A 23,925-nucleotide genomic window follows, 5' to 3' on the forward strand; every position below is an offset into this window, starting at 1 on the left:
TTTCACAGTAATAGCCATAGCTGCCGTTTATTGATATTTACAGTGCACCAGGCACAGGGATCCACTTTTTTTACATATAATATTTCATATACTCTTCCAGGCACCTTGAAGACCGCATTCACCAACATCATCCATGGTCTAACTGCTGGTTTGGCGGTCCTCTCTGATACCGCTGTGGCATGTCTTCCCCGGGGACCCCAACTTCTTTTTTCACCTTTTCTCTTCAGTGTGCTGGATGCAGCGCCTGGTGTTGGAGACAGAGCCGTGAATCAGACCGAGATAGCCCTGCCCTCCAGAAGCTTAAAGTCTCTTGGGGAGACAGAGGAACAGATGATGACACTTCGTGTAAAGGAGTTAAAATGGGTGTTAGATCGGGAGATCTAAGGAAACTTTGGAGGGAGCCCATAACCCAGCCGGGCAGGTCAGGGACCTGAAGACTGAGTAAGTGAAAGTGAGAAGAAAGAATGATCCAGGAGTTCCCATCGTGGCTCAGGAGTTAACGAATCCGACTAGGAACCATGAGGTTGTGGGTTTGGTCCGTGCCCTTGCTCAGTGGGTTAAGGATCCGGCGTTGCCATGAGCTGTGGTGTAGGTTGCAGACGCGGCTCGGATCCTGGATTGCTGTGGCTCTGGCATAGGCTGGTGTCTACAGCTCCGATTCGACCCCTAGCCTGGGAACCTCCATATGCCACCAGAGCGGCCCAAGAAATGGCAAAAAAAAAAAAAAAAAAAAAAAAAAAAAAAAAAAAAAAGAAGAAGAAGAAGAAGAAGAAGAAGAAAGAATGATCCATACATAAGAGACAGCATTTGCAACAGCACGGAGATTGGAGACTGGTTCAAGGCAGTGGATCAGTGTGGCTGGGAGTTGAGCAGGGGAAATGTGGAGAGATGAGGCTGGAGAGTTAAGCCAAAGCAGACCATGTGAGAACTGGAAAGGCTGCAGGAAGAAGTGGCGAGCCAGCAACAGGCTATGAGCAAGAGAAGTAACACGGTCAGAGCTGCAGTTGAGAATGACCTCTGAACCTGTTTCCTCATCTACAAAATAGAGATAATAATAGCACAATAGAGCTGTCCTGAGAAGTAAATGAGATAATGAATGCAAACAGTGCTTGGCACATAGGTTATTATTCATTCAGCTAAGAGAGTCCCCTTCATTGTGAGGCCTTGCTCATAGCTCTGCATAGGCTATAATCATATTCTGTTATAACTATTTATTTATTTATGCAGCTCTCTCCCAGACTGAGAAATGAAACGATCGAAGGAAAAGGCAGTGTCCCAATCTTGTCTCTTTCCCTGTCCCAGCACAAAGCCTAAAATTTATTATGCCATTGGTGAATGTGAGCCCACGACTGAACAGCGAAAAACACCTCAAGGGGGTGGGGGGAGAAGCGAGGGACTTACCGCTCTCGACCACAAGAGGGCGCGCGCTGGGTTCCCACGAGAGAGCCGGTTGGCTGAGGAAGGGCGGGCTCTCCGCCTCCAGCACCAATCATCTCCCAGGACCTTTCTCTAAGAACGCTCAGAGCGAAAAAGGTTGCTTTCTTAGGTCCAAAGAGAAGAGAATAAAAAAATAAAAGTGTTTTGGGAGTTTCCCTCGTGGCTCAGCGGAAACGAATCTTACTAGCATCCATGAGGATGCAGGTTCGATCCCTGGCCTCGTTCAGTGGGTTAAGGGTCCGGCGTTGCCATGAGCTGTGGTGTAGGTCGCAGACGCGGCTCGGATCCCGAGTTGCTGTGGCTCTGGCGTAGGCCGGCAGCTACAGCTCCGATTTGACCCCTAGCCTGGGAATCTCCATGTGCCGCTAGTGCGGCCCTAAAAAGACAAAAAAAAAAAAAAAAAGTTTTTTGAAAACTTCATTGTAGCACTGATGGTAAGGGTTGCCTCTGCCGCCTCCAGGTGTTAATTAGGAGGTTGACTGACTTTTTTAACTGGAAAAGCAACATGCCGCCTTTTCATGAGCTGCTTGGATCTTTGTGATACGAGGGACTGACGTGGGCTCGCATCCAGATCCCGAAGTTAGCAAACATTCAATCTGAGTCACTGTCATCTGAATTGGGAACCCACTAGACCCCCTAAGGGAGAGCAGATGGGAATCAAGATAGGTGAATCGGGACACTTTGGGAGGAAATGGGGTGCGCTGACAGCTACCGGAACAATCTCAGAGACGAGACGTGAAGGAGTCTGAGGAGGGAGCGGGGAAAGGAAGGAGTAGAATAGGTATGGGAATAACGAGCCTCTGGGAAGGGAGGGGTTAACCCCTATGGGCGGGGAGGAGGAAGGGCGGGGTGACACCCGGGAGGCGGGCTCTCCGCCCGGCCTCCCGAAAACAACAGGCCGCTCCGGGCAAACACGGAGTTAAGGGGGCGGGCCCAGGGGGCAGCCACGTGCCGGGGCGAGAGGCAATTGGCTCTCCGGAAGTTGTTTGTGAGCGGCCATTGGCGACGTCGGGGCGCCGCGACGAGCCGATTGGCCGGACTCGGAGCCCCGCCAGGGCGGTGGTGGGGAGGAGGCGGCCTGGGCGGCGCGGGACCCGAGTGGGCCAAGCCGAGCGCCAACGCTGCCCGCGCGGGGTGCGGAGCCCGAGCCCGAGCCCGAGCCCGAGGCGCGGCCGCCGCTGCCATGCGCTGGGTCCGCGCGCTACTGAAGAATGCGTCCCTGGCAGGGGCGCCCAAGTACATCGAGCACTTCAGCAAGTTCTCCCCGTCCCCGTTGTCCATGAAGCAGTTTCTGGACTTCGGTACGAGGGGGCGGGAGGCGGCTGGCCACCGGGACCTGCGGGGGAGGGGGGGGCTGGGGGGGAGGAAGGCGTCCTGGCCGTGAAGGGTTAACACGGAGGTTGAGAGAGACCGAGTGACGGGAAGGGTTGGCTTGCAGGGGTCCAGGCAGGAGAGGGTTAACGGAGAGGCCGGAGGCAGCCGGCCTTAAAAGGGTTAGGGCACCCCGGCTGGAGAGACTAGGCAGTGGGAAGTGGGGGCGCTGAGGAGGGATCGGAGGTATCTTCTCGGGCTTTGTGAGGGGTCTTGGTGAGGAAGGGGCAGTGAGGCGGTGATGTTAGGGCTGGAAGGCACGAAAGGGTTCCTGGGGTTGTTCTGGCGATTCTAAGAGTGAGGGTCAGAGAAGAAATGGGCCGGGATGCTGGTGGCTGTAAGGAGGCAGGGCTGGGAGGCACAGCCATCTGGAAGGAGACCTGTGCAGGGCAGACGTGGAGGGGTCAGTTGGGGGCAGGGGCTCTCTCAGATGAGTCAACAGGAGGGACACCCTGACCAGTACACCTCCGCCCACTGAAGGAGCTGCCCTCCAGCTGTCCCAGTGGGCAAGGACACTTGAAGATCAAATCTGCTGTGGCCTGGCCATCTGTCTCCAGCTGGGCAGGGGTCTGGGGCGCTGTGAGGTGCAGTCGGGTGCCTTGTACCCACCCTTGGCTGCCCCTGGGTTCTTGTGCCAGGGTGGCCTAACACCCCCCACCACCACCACCATTCTGGGGGTGGCTCTGGAGCCAGAGCAAGGCTGTGCCAACGTGGTGACTGAAACAGGCATTGTGTGGTCCCTGTCTGTTCCCACCGTGTTTCCATGGTGCCAGCTGGGGATTAGAAGGGGGGGTGCCCCTTCTCTCAAGAGTTGAGGAGAGACAGTGCCTGGCTCAGGTTACAGCTGCGTCACTGATGGCAGGCGGGGGAAGGTGGCAGTCAGGACACGGGGCACCTGTTCCCCAAGACCTGTCTGCCTGAGCTCCTCCCGTGTAGGAAAGCCTCCAGAGCCCCCTCTCAACCCCCTGCAGCTGCCCAGCCCGGCCTGGACCCCAGTTACAGAACTGTCACAGCTGGGAAGGGCTCAGGGTAGAGTCTGGTTCCCTCGGGGTACAGCGGGGGAAGCAGACCTTCAGAAGGATGGGGTACAGCAGGGGAAGCAGACCTTCAGAAGCATGGTGACGTGCCTTGGGTGACAGAGTTGGAAGCAGAAGCTGGACTTAGAACCCAGGTCTCCTGACTCTAGGCCATGGCCCCATCCAGTCCTCCACCACCTCTTCATCTTGAAGCCAGACCAAAGTATTGGGCCCTGGTTCTCAACCTTGTCCACCTCACAGGTGGGTGGGCATTAATGTAGGGGCAGCCCTACAATGGGCATAAAGAGGTGACACCAGGACCCTGCAGCTGCTGTGGTCCCAGCATAGCTCCCCTTAGCCAGGGGCGGGAGGGTGCTCATCTCAAGGTAGGGATAGATTTTCCAGGCTCCTCTGCCCACTTGGATCCACCCCCCTCAAAGTGGGTTGTGTGTCTGCTGGGAGGGAAAGAAAGAGAAGAAGCTGGGATGGAGGTCACAGTGAGCCCAGATGGCCCTGTCCCCCGGGGTTGGGTTCAGCTGCAGGTGGAGAGAGCATGCAGCCTCCCTAAGGATGAGGCTGGGTGGTGTGGCGGTCACTGCAGAGGTCAGGAGGGGCTCCTTGTCCTGTGCCTTGGCTTCTTCTGAACCCTCAGGAAATGAAGGCTTTAGAGATCTGACCCCCAAGAAACCCCCTGGCTCCTGTGCATGGTTCATGACTCTATGGGGCTCACCCTTCCCTCTCCCACCAGGATCCAGCAATGCCTGTGAGAAAACCTCGTTCACCTTCCTCAGGCAGGAGCTGCCAGTGCGCCTGGCCAACATCATGAAAGAGATCAACCTGCTTCCCGACCGGGTGCTGAGCACACCCTCGGTGCAGCTGGTGCAGAGCTGGTGAGACCCCTGGCTAGGTCCCTGCACCTCCCGCTCCATTGCCAGATGCCCTCTGCCCACCGCAGCCTTGAGAGAGATGGGGACCGAGGGGAGGCACCAGGGCTCCAAGAGGGCAGGAGTTCCCTAGGCCAGAGCAGGGACTAGGACCAAGCTCCTAGCCTCCATGTCTAGGGAACAGCCCTCCACCTTCCGCCCTACAGTCTCTGGAAGCATGGGATCCACGTAGGAAATGATCCTTTTCACAGCCCCAAACCCCAAAGCAGGCTAATGTCAGCATTTGGCCCCCAACCCGGTTCTGAAAACATAGCACCTGTTGGGTAATACCCATCTGGGGCACCTTGGTGGGAAACAGAAATAGGGAGAAGCAGATCTTCAAATTATGTAATCCGCACAAGTCAGCCTATTTGGGAGGATGGAAAACATGCAAATAGACACAGGGATGGCACCATACCAACCCCAGAGAGCTTCGGACGGGCAAAGACCAAAGTTTATTGCAGAGCAGCCATAGCAGAGAGAAATCCTCAGTAAAGTTCAGGCGAAACCTCTGTCCAGGAGTTCCCGTTGTGGCTCAGCGGGTTAAGAATCCGACTAGTATCTATAAGGATGCGGGGTCGATCCCTGGCCTCCATCAGCGGGTTAAAGAGCCAGCATTGCCACCAGCTGTGGTGTAGGTCACAGAAGCAGCTCGGACCTGGCGCTGCTGTGGCTGTGGCCTAGGTCGGCACCTGCAGCTCCGATTGGATCCCTAGCCTGGGAACCTCCATGTACTGAGGGTGCAGCCCTAAAAAATAAAAAAAGATCAAACCAAAAAACTCTGTCCAGGGATAGGTAGCTAAATGGTATTAGCCAAAGGCCAGTCATAGGAAGAATAAACAAGAATTTGCTCTGGAGTTCCTGTTGTGGCTCAGCAGGTTAAGAACCGGACATAGTGTCTGGGAGGATGTGGGTTTGATCCCTGACCTCATTCAGTGAGTTAAGGATCTGGCATTGCTGCAAGCTGTGGCGGCTGGGATCCTGCATGGCTGTGGCTGTGGCTGTGACGTAGCTCGGATTTGACTAGCCCGTCTAGCTTCTACTTGATTCCAGTTTGAGCTGCAGCTCCAATTTGACCCCGAGCCCAGGAACTTCCATATACTATAGGTGTGGCTGTAAAAAAAAAAAAAAAAAAAAAATTTGCTCTGGAACTGGGCATGTTAATGGCTGATCATGGTTGGTTTCAGCAGCACAAGTTCAGCAATCTTTTACGTTCTTCTGGCTTGTGTGGCTGTCGTTTCCTCTTAGATTCGGGGCATCCACACCTACTTCGAGCCCAGCGTGACACTAGGTGTAGGAAAGCAGCACCTCTTGGGGAGCCCATGATTTCACAGGGAGAATAAAAGAGGCCAAACTTGTTAATTGAGAAATAAAAAAATAGGAGTGCCCACCACGGTGCAGTGGAAACGAATCCAACTAGGAACCATGAGGTTGTGGGTTCGGTCCCTGGGCTCGCTGAGTGGGTTAAGGATCCAGCGTTGCCGTGAGCTGTGGTGTAGGTCGCAGATTCGGCTTGGATCTGGCATGGCTGTGGCTGTGGTGTAGGCCAGCAGCTGCAGCTCCGATTCGACCCCTAGCCTGGGAACCTGCATATGCTGTGGGTGCAGCCCTAAAAAGACAAAAAGACAAAACGAAAAAAAGAAATAAAAACAAATAAAACAATTTTAAAAGGCCAAACTAAGAGCGACACGGGTATAAACAGTGAACTGCCGCAGAGTTAGTTTTATTTAAATTAGAAGCAAAGTATGATTGGAGTTCCCTGATGGCCCAGCAGGTTAAGGACCTGGCATTGTCACTGCTGTCCCGAGGGTTATTGCTGTGGCAAGGGTTGGATCCCTGGCCCAGGAATTTCTGCGTGCCAGAGGCATGGCGGTGTGGGGGGAAGGCAAAATATAATTTAAGAGTCACACTGGTGGGGTTTGCCCTTGTTGCAGGAGTATGACATGTCCACTTTGACATTTGGAGAATACAGAAAAGTAGACGAAAGAGCCTGCCAACCACCACCGTCCACCCCTTAACCAAACACTGCTGAGGTTTCATAAGGTTTTATTGGTGCCCTTCCAGCTTTTTTCTATGTGTAGGTGTGCACGTGTCCGACTCATTCTAATTGAATAAGGATAAGGTGAGGCAAAGCCAGGCACGTGGTCCTCGCACAGTGAATTTCGGTTGAATCAGCAAGTTGGGGGGAAGTTGAAACGGATGCATAGGGGAGTTCCCGTCATGGTGCAGTGGAAATAAATCCGACTAGGAACCATGAGGTTGCAGGTTCAATCCCTGGCCTTGCTCAGTGGGTTAAGGATCCAGTGCTGCCGTGAGCTGTGGTGTAGGGCACAGATGGGGCTCGGATCTGATCTTGCTGTGGTTGTGGTGTAGGCCGGCCGCTATAGCTCCGATTCGACCCCTAGCCTGGGAACCTCCATATGCAGCCCTAAAAGGACAAAAGGCAAAAAAATTAAAGAAAGAAAGAAAGAAATGGACGCATAGAGGAGGTGCCTAGGTGAGCCTTGACCTAGAAAGGAGGGCAGGGCAAAGGAGGCCAAGCCAAAGGAAGTGCTTGTACAAAGGTGTGGAGGTAGGAGCGGCCCAGCCAGGGCATCTGAGCACTCACTTTGCAGATACGGTGCTATTAGTGCAACCTGTGAAGGTAAGTGGGGGGACACAGGGCTGAGCCTGATGTTCATGTAGCCCAATGAGGCCACCCCACGCTGGGCCCTGTCCCTTAGAGGGCCATGGCCTCTGAGCCAAGTGGCATTTCCCGCCATGGGGCAGCATGGAAGGCACAGGGAGGGGACAGAAGGTGCCATCTGTTCTCTGCAGCCCTCCTCCAGCTCTGTCCAGCTGAGTGACCTGGCTACCGCTCCAGCTGGTCCCCGACTCCAGGACCGGGCTTCTCAGGCCCCTCCCTGGACACCGTGTTCCTGGAAGAGTCCGGGGCGGTAGGGAGGGAGGGTAGAGATCCACCAAACTGCCCCCTGAAGCCCCTCAGAGGCCCTTCCCGAAAAATCAGTCATGCACGTGAGATCTTGGCCTGACTTTATTCTTCCCTCAGAGCTGGGAAGCAGGGAGTTCCCATTGTGGCTCAGCAGGTTCAGAACCTGACTAGTATCCATGAGAACACAGGTTCGATCCCTGGCCTCGCTCAGGGGGTTAAGGGTTCAGCATTACTGCAAGCTGCAGCATAGGTCGCAGATGTGGTTTGGAACTGGAGTGGCTATGGCTGTGGCGTAGGCCAGTGGCTGTAGCTCCAATTCAACCCCTAGCCTGGGAACTTCCATATGCCATGGGTATGGCCCTAAAAAAAGAAAAAGAAAGAAAAAGAAAAGCTGGAAGTTCCCATCATGGCTCAGTGGTAACAAACCTGACTAGTATCCATGAGGACACATGTTCAATCTCTGGCCTCCCTCAGTGGGTTAAGGATCCAGCATTGCCATGAGCGGTGGTGTAGGTTGCAGAGGCGGTTTGAATCCAGCATTGCTGTGGCTGCTGTGTAGGCTGGCGGCTGCGGCTCTGATTCAACACCTAGCCTGGGAACTTCCATATGCCGCAGGTGTGGCCCTCAAAAGACCAAAAAAAAAAAAAAAAAAAAAAAAAAAAAAAGCTGGGAAGTAATGTCCATCAACAGCAGGAGGGAGTGAGGTTAGACAAGAGGAAACACTTCCCAGTGGATGATTCTGCCTCGAGGAGACCAGGACAAGGTATTGCTAGGGTGTGCAGACACACTCAAGAGACAGCCTGCTGAGACTCTTTCCAGAGACTGGGCATCGGCTGCAGCAAGAGAGACTGTGGTCTGAGGGAAGGAAGGACTTCCTGACAGGTGTGAGGTGGCTGCCTGTGAAACAGGGCAGACCTCCCTCTCCAGGAGAACCCCTGGCAGCTGGGATGATGGAGGCGGTGGGGGCCAGGCAGAGTTTGCACGAGAGGAAGGGCACACAACCTATCCAGGAGCCTGGCAAGAGGGGCTGCTGGCCTCAGAGTCTGATGAGTGAGGAGCAAAACCTCCCTTTTGGAAATGGACAGGTCCTGTGCAAATGCTCTTACTGGTGGTGGTGCTAATAGTTAATATGTGGTAACAGCTACTGGAGTTTCTGTTCAGCTGGGGAGAGGTTCTAGGCAGGAATCACTGTGGGCAAGTGGAGAATCCCTGGTCCTAACCAAACCTGATAACGTGATTTCAACTGAACAGGCTCGGTGTCATGGGATCCTGTTTCGGAAGTGACTGGAAGGTAGAGGAAGGCCCTGGATGTGGCACCGGCATGCCTGACTCCGAGGCTGGGCTTTGCTGCTTGCAGGATACTTAACATTTGGCCACACACAAGGTCCCTGTGAGCCTTGGCTTCCTCATCTGTAAAATGGGCGTCCAGGAGTTCCCATCATGGCGCGGCGGAAGCAAATCTGATTAGGATCCATGTGGTTGCGGGTTCGATCCTTGGCCTCGCTCAGTGAGTTAAGGATCTGGCGTTGCCGTGAGCTGTGGTGTAGGTCACAGATGCAGCTCGGATCTGGCATGGCTGTGGCTGTGGTGTAGGCAGGCAGCTGTAGCTCCGATTCGACCCCTAGCCTGGGAACCTCCATATGCCATGGGTGTGGCCCTAAAAAAAATGGGGATCCATTCTGTTTCTAAGAGTCAAATGCCACTGCTTGCTATAAAAATACATAGAACTCTCTAAATACGAATGATGTCTGCGAGCTGCTGCAGCAGAGGTTCCCTTAGACAGTGTAGCGGTGCTAACGGTGACAGGGACGGGAACGGACTTAGCTGGAGGAGAGCTGCTGGCCATCAGGAGAAGTTCTACATTCTGTGTCCACGTATGAACTTGTTTAGGCTTCCGAGCAGCCTTGTAAAGTAGTCCTGGTTACTCTCCCCATTTTATAGATGAGGAAACTGAGGTTCAGAGAGATTAACCTTGTCTGAGCCCTTGCAGGTAGTAAGTGGTAGAGCCAGAATTCCAACCCAGGCCCTGAGATCCGGAAGGGAAAGGAGAGAGCGCATTCTGGGGCGGGAGTCAGGGACTTCTAGGCTCACAGAGCCCGTCAGATCGTCTGATGGCTGGTATCGCCGGGGTAAGCTTGACCCCCGCCCCCAGCCTCAGGGATGCTGTGGAGTCGGTGGGCTCGCGCCTCCAGGACACAGAGGCTCCCATGAGAGTCGCAGAGTCGAATCAGAGGACCGTGAGTCCCTCGTGTCGCTCATAGGGCCTTCACAGGACTTGTAGGGAACGGGTGGGGATGGGGTCTCGCCGGCCCCTGCTCATGAACCGCCTTGCCTGTCAGCAGGTGCGTGGGCCCCAAACCCAGTTCTTTCCCTTGAAAAGACTGAGCACTTCACAGACTCCTGGCCCCCAGGACCTGCTCAGGACCAGGCCCAGGCGCTGGGGCCGTAGCCAAACCCTGCCATTGAATCCCTCAGCCACTGCTTATGTAATCAAGAGTGGAGGCTCTAATCCGCGCCTGCTGCTGCTGCTGCTGCTGCTGCTGCAAAGCCCACTTTACACAGTTACACACAGGGACCCGAGCGGCACCACTGGCAATGGGACCCGAGTCAGCCTGGCTCAGGGCTGCGCCACCACCCCTCCATAAGTGGCTTCCAGAGGTGGGATGAGACAGGCGCCTCTTCCCCCCCTACCCCCCTTACACACAGCCTTCACCTTGTTCACTGCCCCCTCCTCCTGCATCCCCAACAGCTTGTGGACACTAGGCCGTGGTGCACACACACCCACAGGCTCCCAGGCTCATCCTCGTGCCCCCCTCCCCCCCGGCTGAGTGCTTCCTCGGCTCCCCCACAAGCCTGTGCTCCTCCTCCCCCGCCTCTGCACGCTCATCCCCACATCCCTACACCTACACTCACACGCACACTGTCTCACACACACTGTCACACACACACACACTCATGCTCCCTCCTCCTCTCCCCAAATTCCACCCCTCCTGCCTCCCAAATCCAGGCCTCTAGACTGGCTGGAAAGCCCCAGAAAGCAGGGTTTGGGGCTTCCTCATTATCAAGGGAGGAGGAAGCTCCAGATCTCACCCAGGAAGTCCTGAGTGGCCTTGCTTACTGCTGAGGTCCTCAGGTCAGGCCGTCCCTGGGGCATCACCTGGGGCCTTACCACCTACTCGGCCTGCCGGAGGGCAGGTGACGCATCTGTCATTGCCCCACTGGTCCAGATCGCCCACATCTAAGCCCAGCTCTTTCTCTGACCGTCAGTGGAGCCGACATCACTCCCTCCCCAGCGTCTTTCCCTTTTTGGGGACCCAGATCTGGCCCAAGGGTGAGGTCTGGTCTGCCAGGCCCATGGGGGGCTTCAGGCCAGGGTCAAGGTTTCCCCCAGGAGAATCCTTGTCATCCTCTTCTCTCCCGTCCAAGGGTACACCCAGGATCCCTAAAAGAACAACTCTGAGAGGGAGACAGTCAGCGATTCTAAACCCTGCTTCACAGTCCAGGAGACTGAGGCCTGAGGCTGGCAGCTCTCCTCCTAGCTGTGCCGGCAGGCGCTGCCCATTGCCAATCCCTCCTGGTGCCCTTTGTTCTGCTTCACTGGCCATGTGACCGGCCCCATTCTGCCCTCTGTGGTTCACTAGGCAGCCACGGAGGGTGGTGCCAGCAGCTAGAGCCCTCACCCTACCCCTGCCCCCACCCCAGGCCAGGCTGCTCAGGGCCCCCCAGCTCCCACGTCATCCCCCTCTGCTTGCCCCCTGGGTCTTGGGAAGGGGTTCCAGGGCCCCCTCCCCCAAGCTGGTCCCCTCCCTCTCCCCTCTCTTCCGACCCCCACCATTGCATTGCAGGTCCTCCTCCCCAACCCCTTCTCCCCCTTAAGAATCACATGAGGGGCCTGTCGTGGCGCAGCAGAAATGAATCCGACTAGGAACCATGAGGTTGCAGGTTCGATCCCTGGCCTCGCTCAGTGGGTTAAGGATGTGGCGTGGCTATGAGGTGTGGCATAGATCGCAGATGCGGCTCAGATCTGGCGTTGCTGTGGCTGTGGTGTAGGCTGGCAGCTGTAGCTCCAATTAGACCCTTATCGTGGGAACCTCCATATGCTGCGGGTGCGGCCCTCAAAAAAAAAAAAAAAAAGAGTCACATGAGCATGAGGCTTTATTTGTTCCTGGGCATGGTCAGGGGATAGGGGATTTGGTTAACAGAGGCCTGTGAGAGAGAATCCCAGCTCTGCACGTCAACTTCCTCATCCGTAAAATGGGTCTAGCAGTAGCATCCACCTCACAGGGTCATTGTAGAGGGTAAGGAGGGGGAGCACAAGGCCAGTGCCAGTAAATGCCATCTGCCTTCCCCATGGACAGTGGCCGCATCACCATTGGGACCGGTATAGGTGGTGAGCACTTGGCCGGGTGGGTTAGACTTGGCATCAGACAGACCTGGGTTGGAATCCCAGTGCAACCGCGTATTGTGTGACTTGAGGCATATTACCTGCCCTCTCTGAGCTGGTGTCCTTGTCTGCAAAAGGGGGAAATACTGCCTGTTCATGAAGGCTTCTGGGAGGTGGGAGCCCCTGTGTAGTCTCTGAGCACAGGAGGGCACTTTTGGTCACTGGATGAGTGTCAGCTATTATTCTCCAGGGAGCCCAAGGTGAGGCCGTGGGAGAGCCACTCTGACTTCGGGGACAGTGCCAGGGCTTCAGGGCCAGTGAGGGGGTCCTGGGGAAAGCTGGTCTTCTCTGCTCCCTGGGCTCCCCCTCCTGCCAAGAGCTGGGCTGGGCCCCGGGTGGGGAAGGCTGGCGGGAACAGCGGGGCTGCTGTCAGTGGCTATTCTCAGAACAGGGAGGACTCAAACAGGCTGTGATTCAGAGCCTGTGCCCACTTCAGCCAGGACAAGTGTGTCACATGCCACCTGGGGACTCAGAGGGCACACTCAGCTGTTGACAGTGTTTGAACCCCTGTTCATAATGAGCAGACATTTAGAGAGCGCTCCCTCTGTGCTAGGCACTGTGTTAATCACTACAGGTAACTCTCACCAAAAAGCAGAAATAGCAATAGGTACAAACCCCTCCCTTCTTCCCATGAGACAACTCAGGCCCAGAGAGGTTCCAAGACTCCTTCAGAGCCACACAGCTCCAAGTGGACAAGCCCAGCCTGGGACTCGCCAGCGCCAGCGCCAGCTCCAAAGCTACTCCTTCACCCTCTCTCTCCTCTACTGTCTTAAGCAAGAGAGGGGAGGGGAGCAGTTAGTAGGTGAAGGGAGCAGGGCATTCCAGGCAGGCGGACCACAGGACCAGTCGGGCTGAGCATTTTGAGCACCCAGTGCCAGGTAGTGGCAGGAGCGCAGGAGGTGGAGTCTTTTTAAATTTATTTATTTATTTATTTATTGTCTTCTTAGGGCTGCCCTCTGGGCATATGGAGGCTCCCAGGCTAGGGGTCAAATCGGAGCTGTGGCAACCGGCCTACACCACAGCCACAGCCACGCAGGATCCAAGCTGCATCTGCCACCTACACCACAGCTCACAGCAACGCTGGATCGTTCACCCACTGAGCAAAGTCAGGGATCAAACCTGTGTCCTCATGGGTATGAGTCAGATTCATTTTCACTGAGCCACGACGGGAACTCCAGGAGGTGGAATCTTCACTAGACCACTTCCTGGCTGTGGGACGGCTTCAGGCCTCAGTTGAGGAGACTGTGAAATGGGGTTAATTCTTGCCCTTCTTACCTGTTGAGGTCAAAGCACTGTGTACTTGAGAATGCTTCCGACTGGGGGGATGGGGAGCCCTTCTGGAGAGACTGATCAGCCCCAGGTGCCCTGCCCCCTCAGGGCTCTGGGCTGGCAGCCCCGTCTTCCTACTGCTGGAAGTGCAGAAAGAGGCTGGCTCTCCACCTTCCCCCAGAGAATGAATGAGCTGCAGGCCTACTTCAGGCCAAGCGTATTACAGGGAAGCAGTGGTGTCCTGCCTCACAGTGAGGAATGGGGGACAGTGGCTCCAGGTTGGCACCATCTGACCAGCCCAGGCCCCTTGGGGCTCTCTGTGGGCCTCAGTCCCACCCAGTGTCAGAGCTGGGCATGCTCACCCCACCCGCTGTCCTTCCCACCTACCATTTAAAATCCAGTTCTCTGAGCAGGTTGCACAGCTCCTGATGCCCAGAGTCAGGGTGTGAAGCTCTCATCTTCCTCACTGAAGCCCTGTTCTGTGAGCACTCTGAGCTGGCCACTCTGCCACCTGTGCCCAGGGAGATGCAGCGACAACCAAGACAGACATTAAGATCTGTTTCCAGGAGTTCCTGTTTTGGCTCAGTGGAAACGAATCTGACTAGCATCCATGAGGCCACAGGTTTGATCCCTAGCGCTGCTCAGTGGTTTAAGGATCTGGCGTTGCTGTGGGCTGTGGTGAAGGTCGCAGATGCAGCTCAGATCCCGAGTTGATGTGGCCGTGGTGTAGGCAATTGGCTATAGCTCCCATTCAACCCCATTCAACCCCTCATCTGGGAACCTCCATATGCTGCAGGTGTGGTCCTAAAAAGACCAAAAAAAAATTTGTTTCCATGGAGTTCCTGTTGTGGTGCAGTGGAAATGAACCCAACTAGTATCCATGAGGACTTGGGTTCAATCCCTGGCCTCACCCAGTAGGTCAAGGATACGGCGTTGCCATGAACCGTGGTATAGTTCGCAGACACAGATCAGATCTGGCGTGGCTGTGGCAGAGCCCCTCAGCTGCAGCTCCAATTCCCACCCGTATCCTGGGAACCTCCATAGGCTGTGGGTGTGGCCCTAAAAACTGAAAGAACACAAACAAACAAAAGATCTGTATCCATGACAGGCTCAGGGGGGTTGAGTGCCTTGGCCAGCCTTCTCTCACTGCTGGCCTTGGCCAAGGCCCCCTCCCCAGTCTGCTAGACCTCAGTCTCCTAATCCTGGAGACATGCGGGTGGGGTGGGGGCCAAGCCCCTTGGAAGACTCCCATCAAGGCGAAAGTGGGCTAAGAACAGACAAATTAGAAGTGTTCTTGCATAACTTACTGTGTTGTTGGGGAGACTCATGGAGCAGAGGGAGAAAATCTGTGACCTGGCTCATCAAGCTGGGCGTGGTGCCCACCGGAGGCACAGAACACAAGTGGGGTCAGCCACGTGGGGTGGGAAGGGGCCTGGCCTGGAGCTGAGGAGACATTCCCCTCCCCCCCCCCAGGTATGTCCAGAGTCTCCTGGACATCATGGAGTTCCTGGACAAGGACCCTGAGGACCATCGGACCCTGAGCCAGTGAGTGAGGCCCTGGCTGGGGGCAGGAGGGCAGGTGCAGGTCACAGCCACAGGGAGCAGCAGTGGCTGCAGGGTGAAGGAAATACCCTGTCCTCAGGACTACCCAATCTTGGGGGGCGAGGGGGTGGGGTGGGGGGGAGACACTGCCCCCATCCTTGCTGTCCCCTGAGTCTGATGGTGGGGGACCAGGCACTGCCCCTTCGGAGCTCCTAGGCTGTCAGGCAGGCAGTGGGATGTGGGGGCGGGGGCGGGGGGCTTTGGGAGGAGTGGGCTGAGAAGGGTCCCGTAGGTGAAGATCCCGTGGCGAGGCAATCAGGGCGGGGAGAGGCTGAGGTTGTCCCAGGGCTGGGGGTGGGTAGGAGCCAACATTCCCTCCCCCGCCCCCCGCCCCCCGCCCCGCGCCTGCTGCAGGTTCACCAACGCCCTGGTCACCATCCGGAACCGCCACAATGACGTGGTACCCACCATGGCGCAGGGCGTGCTGGAGTACAAGGACGCCTACGGCGACGACCCGGTCTCCAACCAGAACATCCAGTACTTCCTGGACCGCTTCTACCTCAGCCGCATCTCCATCCGCATGCTCATCAACCAGCACAGTGAGCAGGCACGGGGGCCGTTCCCTGCTCAGGTGTTCACGGCGGCCCAGTCCCATTGTCTCTTTTTTTTTAATTTTTTTATCTTTTCTTGAGCTGCTCCCTCGGCATATGGAGGTTCCCAAGCTAGGGGTCCAATCGGAGCCATAGCCACCGGCCTAGGTCAGAGCCACAGCAACGTGGGATCCGAGCCGCGTCTGCTACCCACACCACAGCTCACAGCAACGCCGGATCCTTAACCCACTGAGCATGGCCAGGGGTGGAACCCGAAACCACATGGTTTCTAGTCGGATTCGTTAACCACTGCGCCACGACGGGAACTCCCATGTTGTCTCTTTATGCGGCTTATTCATACAAGCTCCCGTTAACATTTGGAAACAGGTCGTCGTCTAGAGTCTCTTATTCCAGGAGTATAAACTCTGATTGTTGAGACGTCGTAGCCAATCATTGATTACACAAGATGATACAAATTATTTTTATTTATTTATTTATTTTTTGTCTGTTTAGGACGGCACTGGTGGCATATGGAGGTTCCCAGGCTAGGGGTCAAACAGGAGCTGTAGCCACTGGCCTACGCCCCAGCCACAGCAACGCCGGATCTGAGCTGCATCTGCGACCTACAGCACAGCTCCATGAGGAGGCAGGGTTGCCTCCTCATGGATACTAGTCAGATTTGTTTCCACTGAGCCACGACAGGAACTCCTATTTTTATTTTTATTTTAGAGACGTTATTTATTTTATAATGAGTTTTATTTTTTCCATTATAATTAGTTTACAGTGGGTAAAAATTATTTTTAAACATACAGCAAAAGAGAAGACTAAATGTAGCGTTCTCGGTGTGGCTCAGCGGGTAAGGACCCAACTTCGTCTCGGTGAGGATGTGGGTTCGATCCCTGGCTTTGCTCAGTGGCTTAGGGATCCGGCGTTGCCACAAGCTGCAGCACAGGTTACAGATCTGGTGTTGCTGTGGCTACGGCGTAGGTTGCAGCTGCAGCTCGGATTCAACCCTGGCCCAGGAACTTCCATATGCCCCAGGTGGGGCCATGAAAAGGTAAAAAAAGAGAGAGAAGGAGAAATGTAACATAGGATGTGTGGGGGTTTCTGAGACTGCTTCAGGCTTACAAAGGCCCAAAAATGGCCTGAGCCAGGGTTGGAGGGGGTCAGGGGAGGGAAGGAAGAAAGGTGGGGAAGAGGGTGTGGTGTTAGGATCAGAAGCATTAGAAATGGAGGCAGAGGGAGTTCCCATCGTGGCTCAGCGGTTAATGAACCCGACTAGCATCCACGAAGACGTGGGTTCGATCCCTGGCCTCGATCAGTGGGTTAAGGATCCGGCGTTGCCGTGAGCCGTAGTGTAGGTTGCAGACGCCACTCAGATCCCACGTGGCTGTGGCTGTGGCTGTGGTGCAGGCCAGCAGCTGTAGCTCCAATTAGACCCCTAGCCTGGGAACCTCCATATGCCACAGGCGTGGCCCTAAAAAGACAAAAAGACTAAAAAAGAAAAAAGAAAAGAAATGGAGGCTGGAAGCAGAGCGCCATGGCAGGCTCTGCAGCCCCACCCACAGCACCCTCCCTTCCTGCCCACAGCCCTGATCTTTGATGGCAGCACGAACCCAGCCCACCCTAAACACATTGGCAGCATTGACCCCAACTGCAACGTCTCTGAGGTGGTGAAAGGTAAGCCATCCCCAAGGTGCCTGGTCCGCAGAGGAGCCCCGGAGACCCCTGCCAGCTCACCTGGCCAGAGGGTGACCCATCCCCCAGGGGGTGGAGGCCACATCCCCATGGGTTTAATGATGGTGATGCCGGGTGTTGGTGCCAAGAGGACTGCCTGGTGGGGGAGGCCACCCCATTCCCTAAATGCCCCTGTCTTCTCGCAGATGCCTACGACATGGCCAAGCTTCTGTGTGACAAGTATTACATGGCCTCACCTGACCTGGAGATCCAGGAGATCAATGGTGAGGGAGCAAGGCTGTGTGTGTGTGTGTGTGTGTGTGTCTGTCTGTCTGTCTGTCTGTCTGTCTAAGGGCTGGGGACATTGGAGAGGAAGGTGAGCTGGGAGTCAGGAAACTTATCTGAATGAGGGAGAGGCAGAGCTATTATTGTGTCATTATTATTATTATTATTATTATTATTATTATTATTTTGTCTTTTTGCCTTTTCTAGGGCCGCTTCCCACAACATATGAAGGTTCCCAGGCTAGGGGTCGAATCAGAGCTGTAGCCACGGGCCTACACCAGAGCCACAGCAACACGGGATCCCAGCTGCATCTGCGACCTACACCACAGCTCATGGCAACGCCAGATCCTTCACCCACTGAGCGAGGGCAAGGATCGAACCCACAACCTCACGGTTCCTAGTCGGATTCGTAACCACTGCACCACGACGGGAACTCCATCTCATTATTCTTATTATTTTATCTGGTAAATGTTAAGCAGTAACCACAACAGGCGAGGTCCCCGTTGCCAAGGAGCTTATGTTTTTGGCTCTGGGGAGGCTGGGGAATGGGACCTTTAAGCAGAAGCAATAAGAAACAGGATCATTTCAGATCACGGTAAGTGACGGGAAGGAAGGAAGTGACGGGAAGGAAGTAACATGACGGGGATGGGTGGGAGCGGGTATTAGATGGGATAGCAGTTGAACTGCCTTCCTAGAATCAAGAGAGAGGCTTCCTAGGAGTTCCCCTGGGGGCTCAGAAAAAACTAACCCCACCAGTATCCATGAGGACGCCGGTTCGATCCCTGGCCCTGCTCAGTGGGTGAAGGACCCGGCGTTGCCCCAAGCTGGGATGTAAAGCGCAGGTGCAGCTTGCACCCCACGTGGCTGTGGTTGTGGTATAGGCTGGCAGCTGCAGCTCCGATTTGACCCCTAGCCTGGGAATTTCCATATGCTGCAGATGCAGCCCTAAAAAGAAAAAAAAAGAGAGAGAGAGAGAGGTTTCCCTCTTCCCAGCCCCTGGGGCGGAATGGTCAAAGCTGGCCACCACCCTCCTGTCTCAGTTCCAGCCTGGAGAACAGAAAGACGATGTGGAAGATGAGGCCTCATAAGTGAACACATCACTTCTGTCAGCCTCTTGGCTGTTCCCAGCTGCAAGGGAGGCTGGGAATGTAGTCTCTGGCTGGCAGTCCTGTGCCAGTTAAAGCTTTGCAGGAGGGAGGTGTCTATTACTGAAAGAAGAAAGGAAATAAGCCACAGGAGGAAGACCACAGGTTGGGGTGGTGGTGGACCAGAAGGACCCACGTAGTGGGGTCGGGAGGCTGAAGGTGGGAGAGAGAGGCTGGGATGGGCGGGGCTGTGGGCCACAGACAGGAGCTGGGACTTCAAGAGCAGCGGGAGGAAGAAGCCTCTGAAAGGTTTAGAGCACAGCAATGGCAGGATCTAACGTCCATTCTAAAGAGATTTAGAGGAGTTCCCGTTGTGGCGCAGCGGTTAACGAATCCGACTAGGAACCATGAGGTTTCGGGTTCAATCCGTGGCCTTGCTCAGTGGGTGAAGGATCCGGCGTTGCCGTGAGCTGTGGTGTAGGTTGCAGACGTGGCTCGGATTCCATGTTGCTATGGCTCTGGTGTAGGCCGGCGGCTACAGCTCCAATTAGACCCCTAGCCTAGGAATCTCCATGTGCCGCGGGAGCAGCCCTAGAAAAGGCAAAAAAAAAAAAAAAAAAAAAAAAGAAAAAAGAAAAAGTTAAGAAATAAATGCATAAAGATTTAGAGGTTGCAGGAGAGAAGAGAGAACAGGAAGGCCAGTTAGGAGGTCACTGCAGGATTCAGGCAAGAGAGGGGAAGGCAGCAGAGATGAAAGGAGCCGGCGAACTGAATATATATCTTGAAGGCGGAGGGGCCAGGAGCATAGGGGTGAGGAGGACCAGGGACCTAGAAGTTACCTCTGCCCCCCTCTCCTCCCACCTGCTCCTCAGCACCCCCCACCCCTGGCCCAGCCCGTGTGCCAGAAACCTGAGGTATTTACGCCTCTGTACCTGCAAATCACGCTGCCCGCATCCTAACCTTCCCTTAAGGCCCACTTCAGTCCAGGACCTCCGAAAAGCCCTCCATCCTCCCAGAGGAAAGCTAGGCACCGCCTGCCCGCCAGCCGTACCGCTGTACTGCACTGTGTGAATTACGTGGGGGCAGAGACCGAAGGGCAGAGACAGGCCACTTCAGGATGCCCAGGGTCAAGCCCGGGGCCTAGCCCCAGCTCTGGGTACAGCAGCTAACGTGAAAGTCAGTTGTGCGTTCCTCTGTCTAGACCTGAATTTCTAAGAGGGGAGAGCCGAATTTTATTCAACGTTATGTCTCCCCTGCCCAGAACAGGGCCTGAAATTCCTTCCTTCATTGATCCATTGCACATTTATTGAGCATCTGCTACATACAAAGCTCTGTGCCAGGCACCCGAAAAAGACACTCAGCCCCTGAACCCAAGAAACTCTCGAGGATAGAATGATTCCTGGGAAATAATGGCGCCTTCACCTCCAAGATACTTACCCAGTTCACCTGCCTCATCTCTGCTGCCTTCCCCTTCCCTTGCTGGTGTCAGAATCATCTGGGCAGCCCCTTCCCCTCTCCCTGGGGGTAAAAAAATTCTCCAGGGGATTTTGATACACGGGTGAATGCTAGTAGGCTAGAGATAGATGGATGGATGGATGGATAGATAGATAGATACTATTTGAGTGGACGGAAGATAGATGGGTAGATAAACAGTGGCTGAATGGAAGGATGGATGGATGAATGGATAGATGGAAAAGATAATGTTTGAACAGATGCACAGACTGAAGGACAGTTGGATGGTTGGGTGGACACTGGATGGGTAGATAGAAGAATGGATATTGAATGAATATGATGGAAGAATGGATGGATACTGGATGGACGGATAGATGGATGGGTGGACAGACGTTGTGTAATGGATGGGTATCATATGGATAGTAGATGGTTGAATGGACACTGAATGAATGGATAGCTGGATGGTGGGTGAGTGCTGGGTGCTAAATGCTGGTGAATGACTGCTGGGTGGTGGCCTCTTGACAATTTCCTGATCTTTGGTCTTGACTTCTCTGGCAGCATCCAACGCCAAACAGCCAATTCACATGGTCTATGTCCCCTCCCACCTCTACCACATGCTGTTTGAACTCTTCAAGGTGAGGAGGCTGGGGTTGGTCCTTTGTGGGGGGTGGGAGCAGTTAGGGCAGGGCTGCCATCACTCGTCTGTTACCCCTTTCCTTCCACAGAACGCCATGCGAGCAACTGTGGAAAGCCATGAATCCAGCCTCACTCTCCCATCTATCAAGGTCATGGTGGCCTTGGGCGAGGAAGATCTTTCCATCAAAGTATGTGACTCTTAGAGTTCCCTTCATGGCCCAGCCCAATGAACGGGACTAGTAGCCTTGAGGATGCGGGTTCGATCCCTGGCCTCGCTCAGTGGGTTAAGGATCCAGCATTGCTGTGAGCTGTGGTGTAGGTCGCAGACACAGCTCAGATCCCACGCTGCTGTGGCTGTGGCATAGGCTGGCAGCTCTAGCTCCGATTGGACCCCTAGCCTGGGCACCTCCATGTGCTGTGGGTGTGGCTCTTAGAAAAAAAAAAAAGCAAAGTAGGTGACCTCTGGACTTTGGGGGCCAGAGAGCAGTGGCGTTGGAGGTGTCCATCCTGCTAGGAGATGGGCTTAGGGAAGACCCTGGGGGTATAGAGAAAATCGGGGGCTGGAGAACCTCTGACATGTCCCATCTCCCCCCAGATGAGTGATCGAGGTGGAGGTGTCCCCTTGAGGAAGATCGAGCGACTCTTTAGCTACATGTACTCCACAGCCCCCACGCCCCAGCTTGGCACTGGGGGCACCCCACTGGTGAGATGGCTTCACCCTGGTTCCCCCGCAACCTCCCGAAGCATGGCTTCTCGTCTCTTCTTAGCACATTGTCACTCTCTTCCCCCTTCTCTCGTCGTCCTGCCTCCCCTGGTCCCTCCCTTCTTGTGTGGCCTTGTGCGACATCAGTCACCTCCCTCCTTTGCTGTGGCTGTGTGTCTGTCACCTTGCTTCAACTGTCCCCTGCCCGCCCACCGGTTCTGCACAAGCAACCGTCTCTCTCAGTTGCGGTGTTCAACTCACCAGCACCTCCCTGTCCCTTCCCAGCAGAGCAGGCCGGGCTGGGTGTGGGAAACTGAGACTAAGAGGGGCCCCCGGGGACCTGCCCAGACGCCCTGGCTACCAGGGCCGAGCTCCTCCCGGAGCCCTGCTTCCTGCTCCGCAGCGTCCTTCCCACCACAGCCTGCCTCCCTCCCTCCGCTGGACCAATCTCCCTCGTCCCACAGTCCCCGCCTTGCCGCAGAGCCATCGCTTCGTGTCCCCTCCCGGTTCTGGGTGTCCCCTTGCAAGGCCCCAGCTCATGCAGTCCCCATCCTCACTTGCCGCCACCCACCCCCCCGCCCCCCGCCGCCCCGGGTTCCTGCAGCTCCAGGAAGCCTAGCACCCAGCAGCATTCCCTTCTGGCCCCCTTGCAGGCTGGCTTTGGGTATGGACTCCCCATTTCGCGCCTCTATGCCAAGTACTTCCAGGGGGACCTGCAGCTCTTCTCCATGGAGGGCTTTGGGACTGATGCTGTCATCTATCTCAAGGTGAGAGCCCCCGCCTGCAGAGCCTGGCTGGGACGGTGGGGGCCGGGGAGGGGGGTTTGCCGACAGGTGGAGCAGGGTTGGCGCATGGTTAGGTTTCTTTGCGCAATTCCAGATGGAGAATCCAACCAAAGCTGTATTCCCCCAACTGCCAGACACCCTCTGAAGTTGACAGGCAGTTTCAGGGAGTTCCTGGTGCCTGAGTAAGACCCCTGTTCTGGGAAGGCTCGAGGTGTTAGACTCAGAAGGAAAAAGGGGGAACCATAGAGAAATTGTCATTCAGCTCAGGGGACTCTTGTTCAAGGTCACACAGCCCAGCCTCCTCCCTCTCCCTCCCTGGCATTTCGAGTGAGCTGCTCCTTTGAACGGGCAGGAGCGAGCCATGGAAGGGACAGACCCTTGCATGGCTCTTTCTGGGCTAGTTGTCCCAGCCAGTGTCAGGCACCTGGCTGAGCTGACATGCGGCCCACAGTCGGTGGCCCCCGGAGTCCACCCTGGGACAAGGGTGGTCTGCCGAGGCACGGGGCAGGGAAGGGAGAGGCTGACCTTGGTGCCCTCCAGGCCTTGTCCACGGACTCAGTGGAGCGCCTGCCCGTCTACAACAAGTCAGCCTGGCGCCACTACCAGACCATCCAGGAGGCCGGCGACTGGTGTGTGCCCAGCACGGAGCCCAAGAACACGTCCACGTACCGTGTCAGCTAAGGGGCCACCCCGCTCATCCGCACCCAAGAAGAGGGACTGCTGTCTCTGGGTCCGGCCACCACGGTGACCCTCCCCATCTCCCCGCCAGATGAGGGGGAGGCTCCCCTGATGACCAGCTTCTGTCTCTATGGAAATCACTGCAGTGACCAGTCTGTGGTGGCCCCAAAGTGCCAATCTCTGTCTCCATGGAGACCCTTAGGTAGTCTCCCTGGGTCCAAGCTCTGTGGGCAATGCCTGAGGATCGGGGGATGTCTCCACCCTGATGGAATATCCCAGAAATAAGTTTCCATGGCAGTCCTCCTCTCTGAGCCCAGAGCTGCCACTTTCTCTGCCAAGGGTCCTAGGACCCCCTCACTGCCACTCACAGCCCTGGCTTTCCAAGTAGACACCCCCTGCTCGCCTTATTCCTCCGGCCTGTGCCAGTACCCTGGGCCTGGTCTGGTGTCCGTGTTAGGAGGGGGCCAGGTGTCCGCCAGATGTGGGGTAGTGGGAGGGGACCCCCCTGGTCAGGGACCTAGTCCTGCAGTCTGGCCTTCCACTCTTGAGTTTAAGGTCAAAGTTAAAAGGGAGGGGCTTCTCACCTGGGGCTTACTCCCAAAGCCCAGGAACCCCGGGAGGCCCCAGCTCTTCCCTGCATGTCCTCACATGCACACACCTGCCTGCCACACACGGTCCCCACCTGACCTCCAGACCCCGACTCCCACTGTGCCCAGACACGCGTGTGCTTGGGCCACCTTTCTCCCTAGAATGTTCTGTGTACATAGCTAGTTTTTTAGCCCTGAATGCCCACCCCCCCACCCAACCCTTCCCCTGAGCACACAGGGGGTTAAAGTCGTGTGCTCCTCCCAGTGGCTGTGACAGTGGTGACATCCACAGTAAAGAGGACATCAAATGAGTCTGTGGCCCAGCTGCTTTCCGGCGGGAGGGAGCCTCACACATAGAAACACACAAAGACCGCAGTCCCTGTGACCCACACAGGACGCGCTCAGACACCCAGCCCAGGATGTGACTGGGTGCTCGCCCCGAGTACAGCAGTGGCCGCAGCCATCCAAGTGACCGGCCAGGCCACCCACCACCCTCGGGGCCCAGCCCCACCC

At 55.7% G+C, this 23,925-nt stretch overlaps 1 protein-coding gene and 1 long non-coding RNA gene across 5 annotated transcripts; one reads left to right on the top strand and one right to left on the bottom strand.

Annotated features, from left to right (window-relative positions):
• LOC146398156 (uncharacterized) lies at window positions 1–2,225 on the bottom strand. The gene is made up of 3 exons (XR_014821231.1): window positions 2,150–2,225; window positions 1,402–1,541; window positions 1–244 (listed from the first exon to the last, which is right to left on the bottom strand). It is a non-coding gene; the product is annotated as an uncharacterized LOC146398156 (long non-coding RNA).
• A 278-nt stretch (window positions 2,226–2,503) lies between these two features.
• Window positions 2,504–23,723, top strand: PDK2 (pyruvate dehydrogenase kinase 2). Of its 4 annotated transcripts, XM_021067151.2 has the most exons (12): window positions 2,951–2,994; window positions 3,995–4,085; window positions 4,573–4,714; window positions 14,866–14,937; window positions 15,349–15,533; window positions 17,115–17,204; window positions 17,408–17,485; window positions 20,582–20,658; window positions 20,749–20,847; window positions 21,255–21,362; window positions 22,016–22,129; window positions 22,688–23,723. In XM_021067151.2, the coding sequence occupies exons 2-12, from the start codon at window positions 3,998–4,000 to the stop codon at window positions 22,826–22,828; spliced, it is 1,194 nt and encodes a 397-aa protein (XP_020922810.2). In that variant the 5' UTR covers window positions 2,951–2,994; window positions 3,995–3,997; the 3' UTR covers window positions 22,829–23,723. The 4 variants fall into 4 exon arrangements, with proteins under 4 accessions (XP_020922807.2, XP_020922810.2, XP_020922808.2 ...); XM_021067148.2 differs by lacking the exons at window positions 2,951–2,994; window positions 3,995–4,085 and adding an exon at window positions 2,504–2,738; XM_021067149.2 differs by having other exon boundaries at window positions 2,951–4,085.
• The last annotated feature ends 202 nt before the right edge of the window (window positions 23,724–23,925 follow it).

This window comes from Sus scrofa, chromosome 12 (assembly GCF_054392235.1).
Source record: "Sus scrofa isolate SSC_HxYL_T2T_F1_AM1 chromosome 12, Sscrofa_HxYL_maternal_Yorkshire_Landrace_v2.0, whole genome shotgun sequence".
Taxonomy (NCBI): Eukaryota; Metazoa; Chordata; class Mammalia; order Artiodactyla; family Suidae; genus Sus; species Sus scrofa.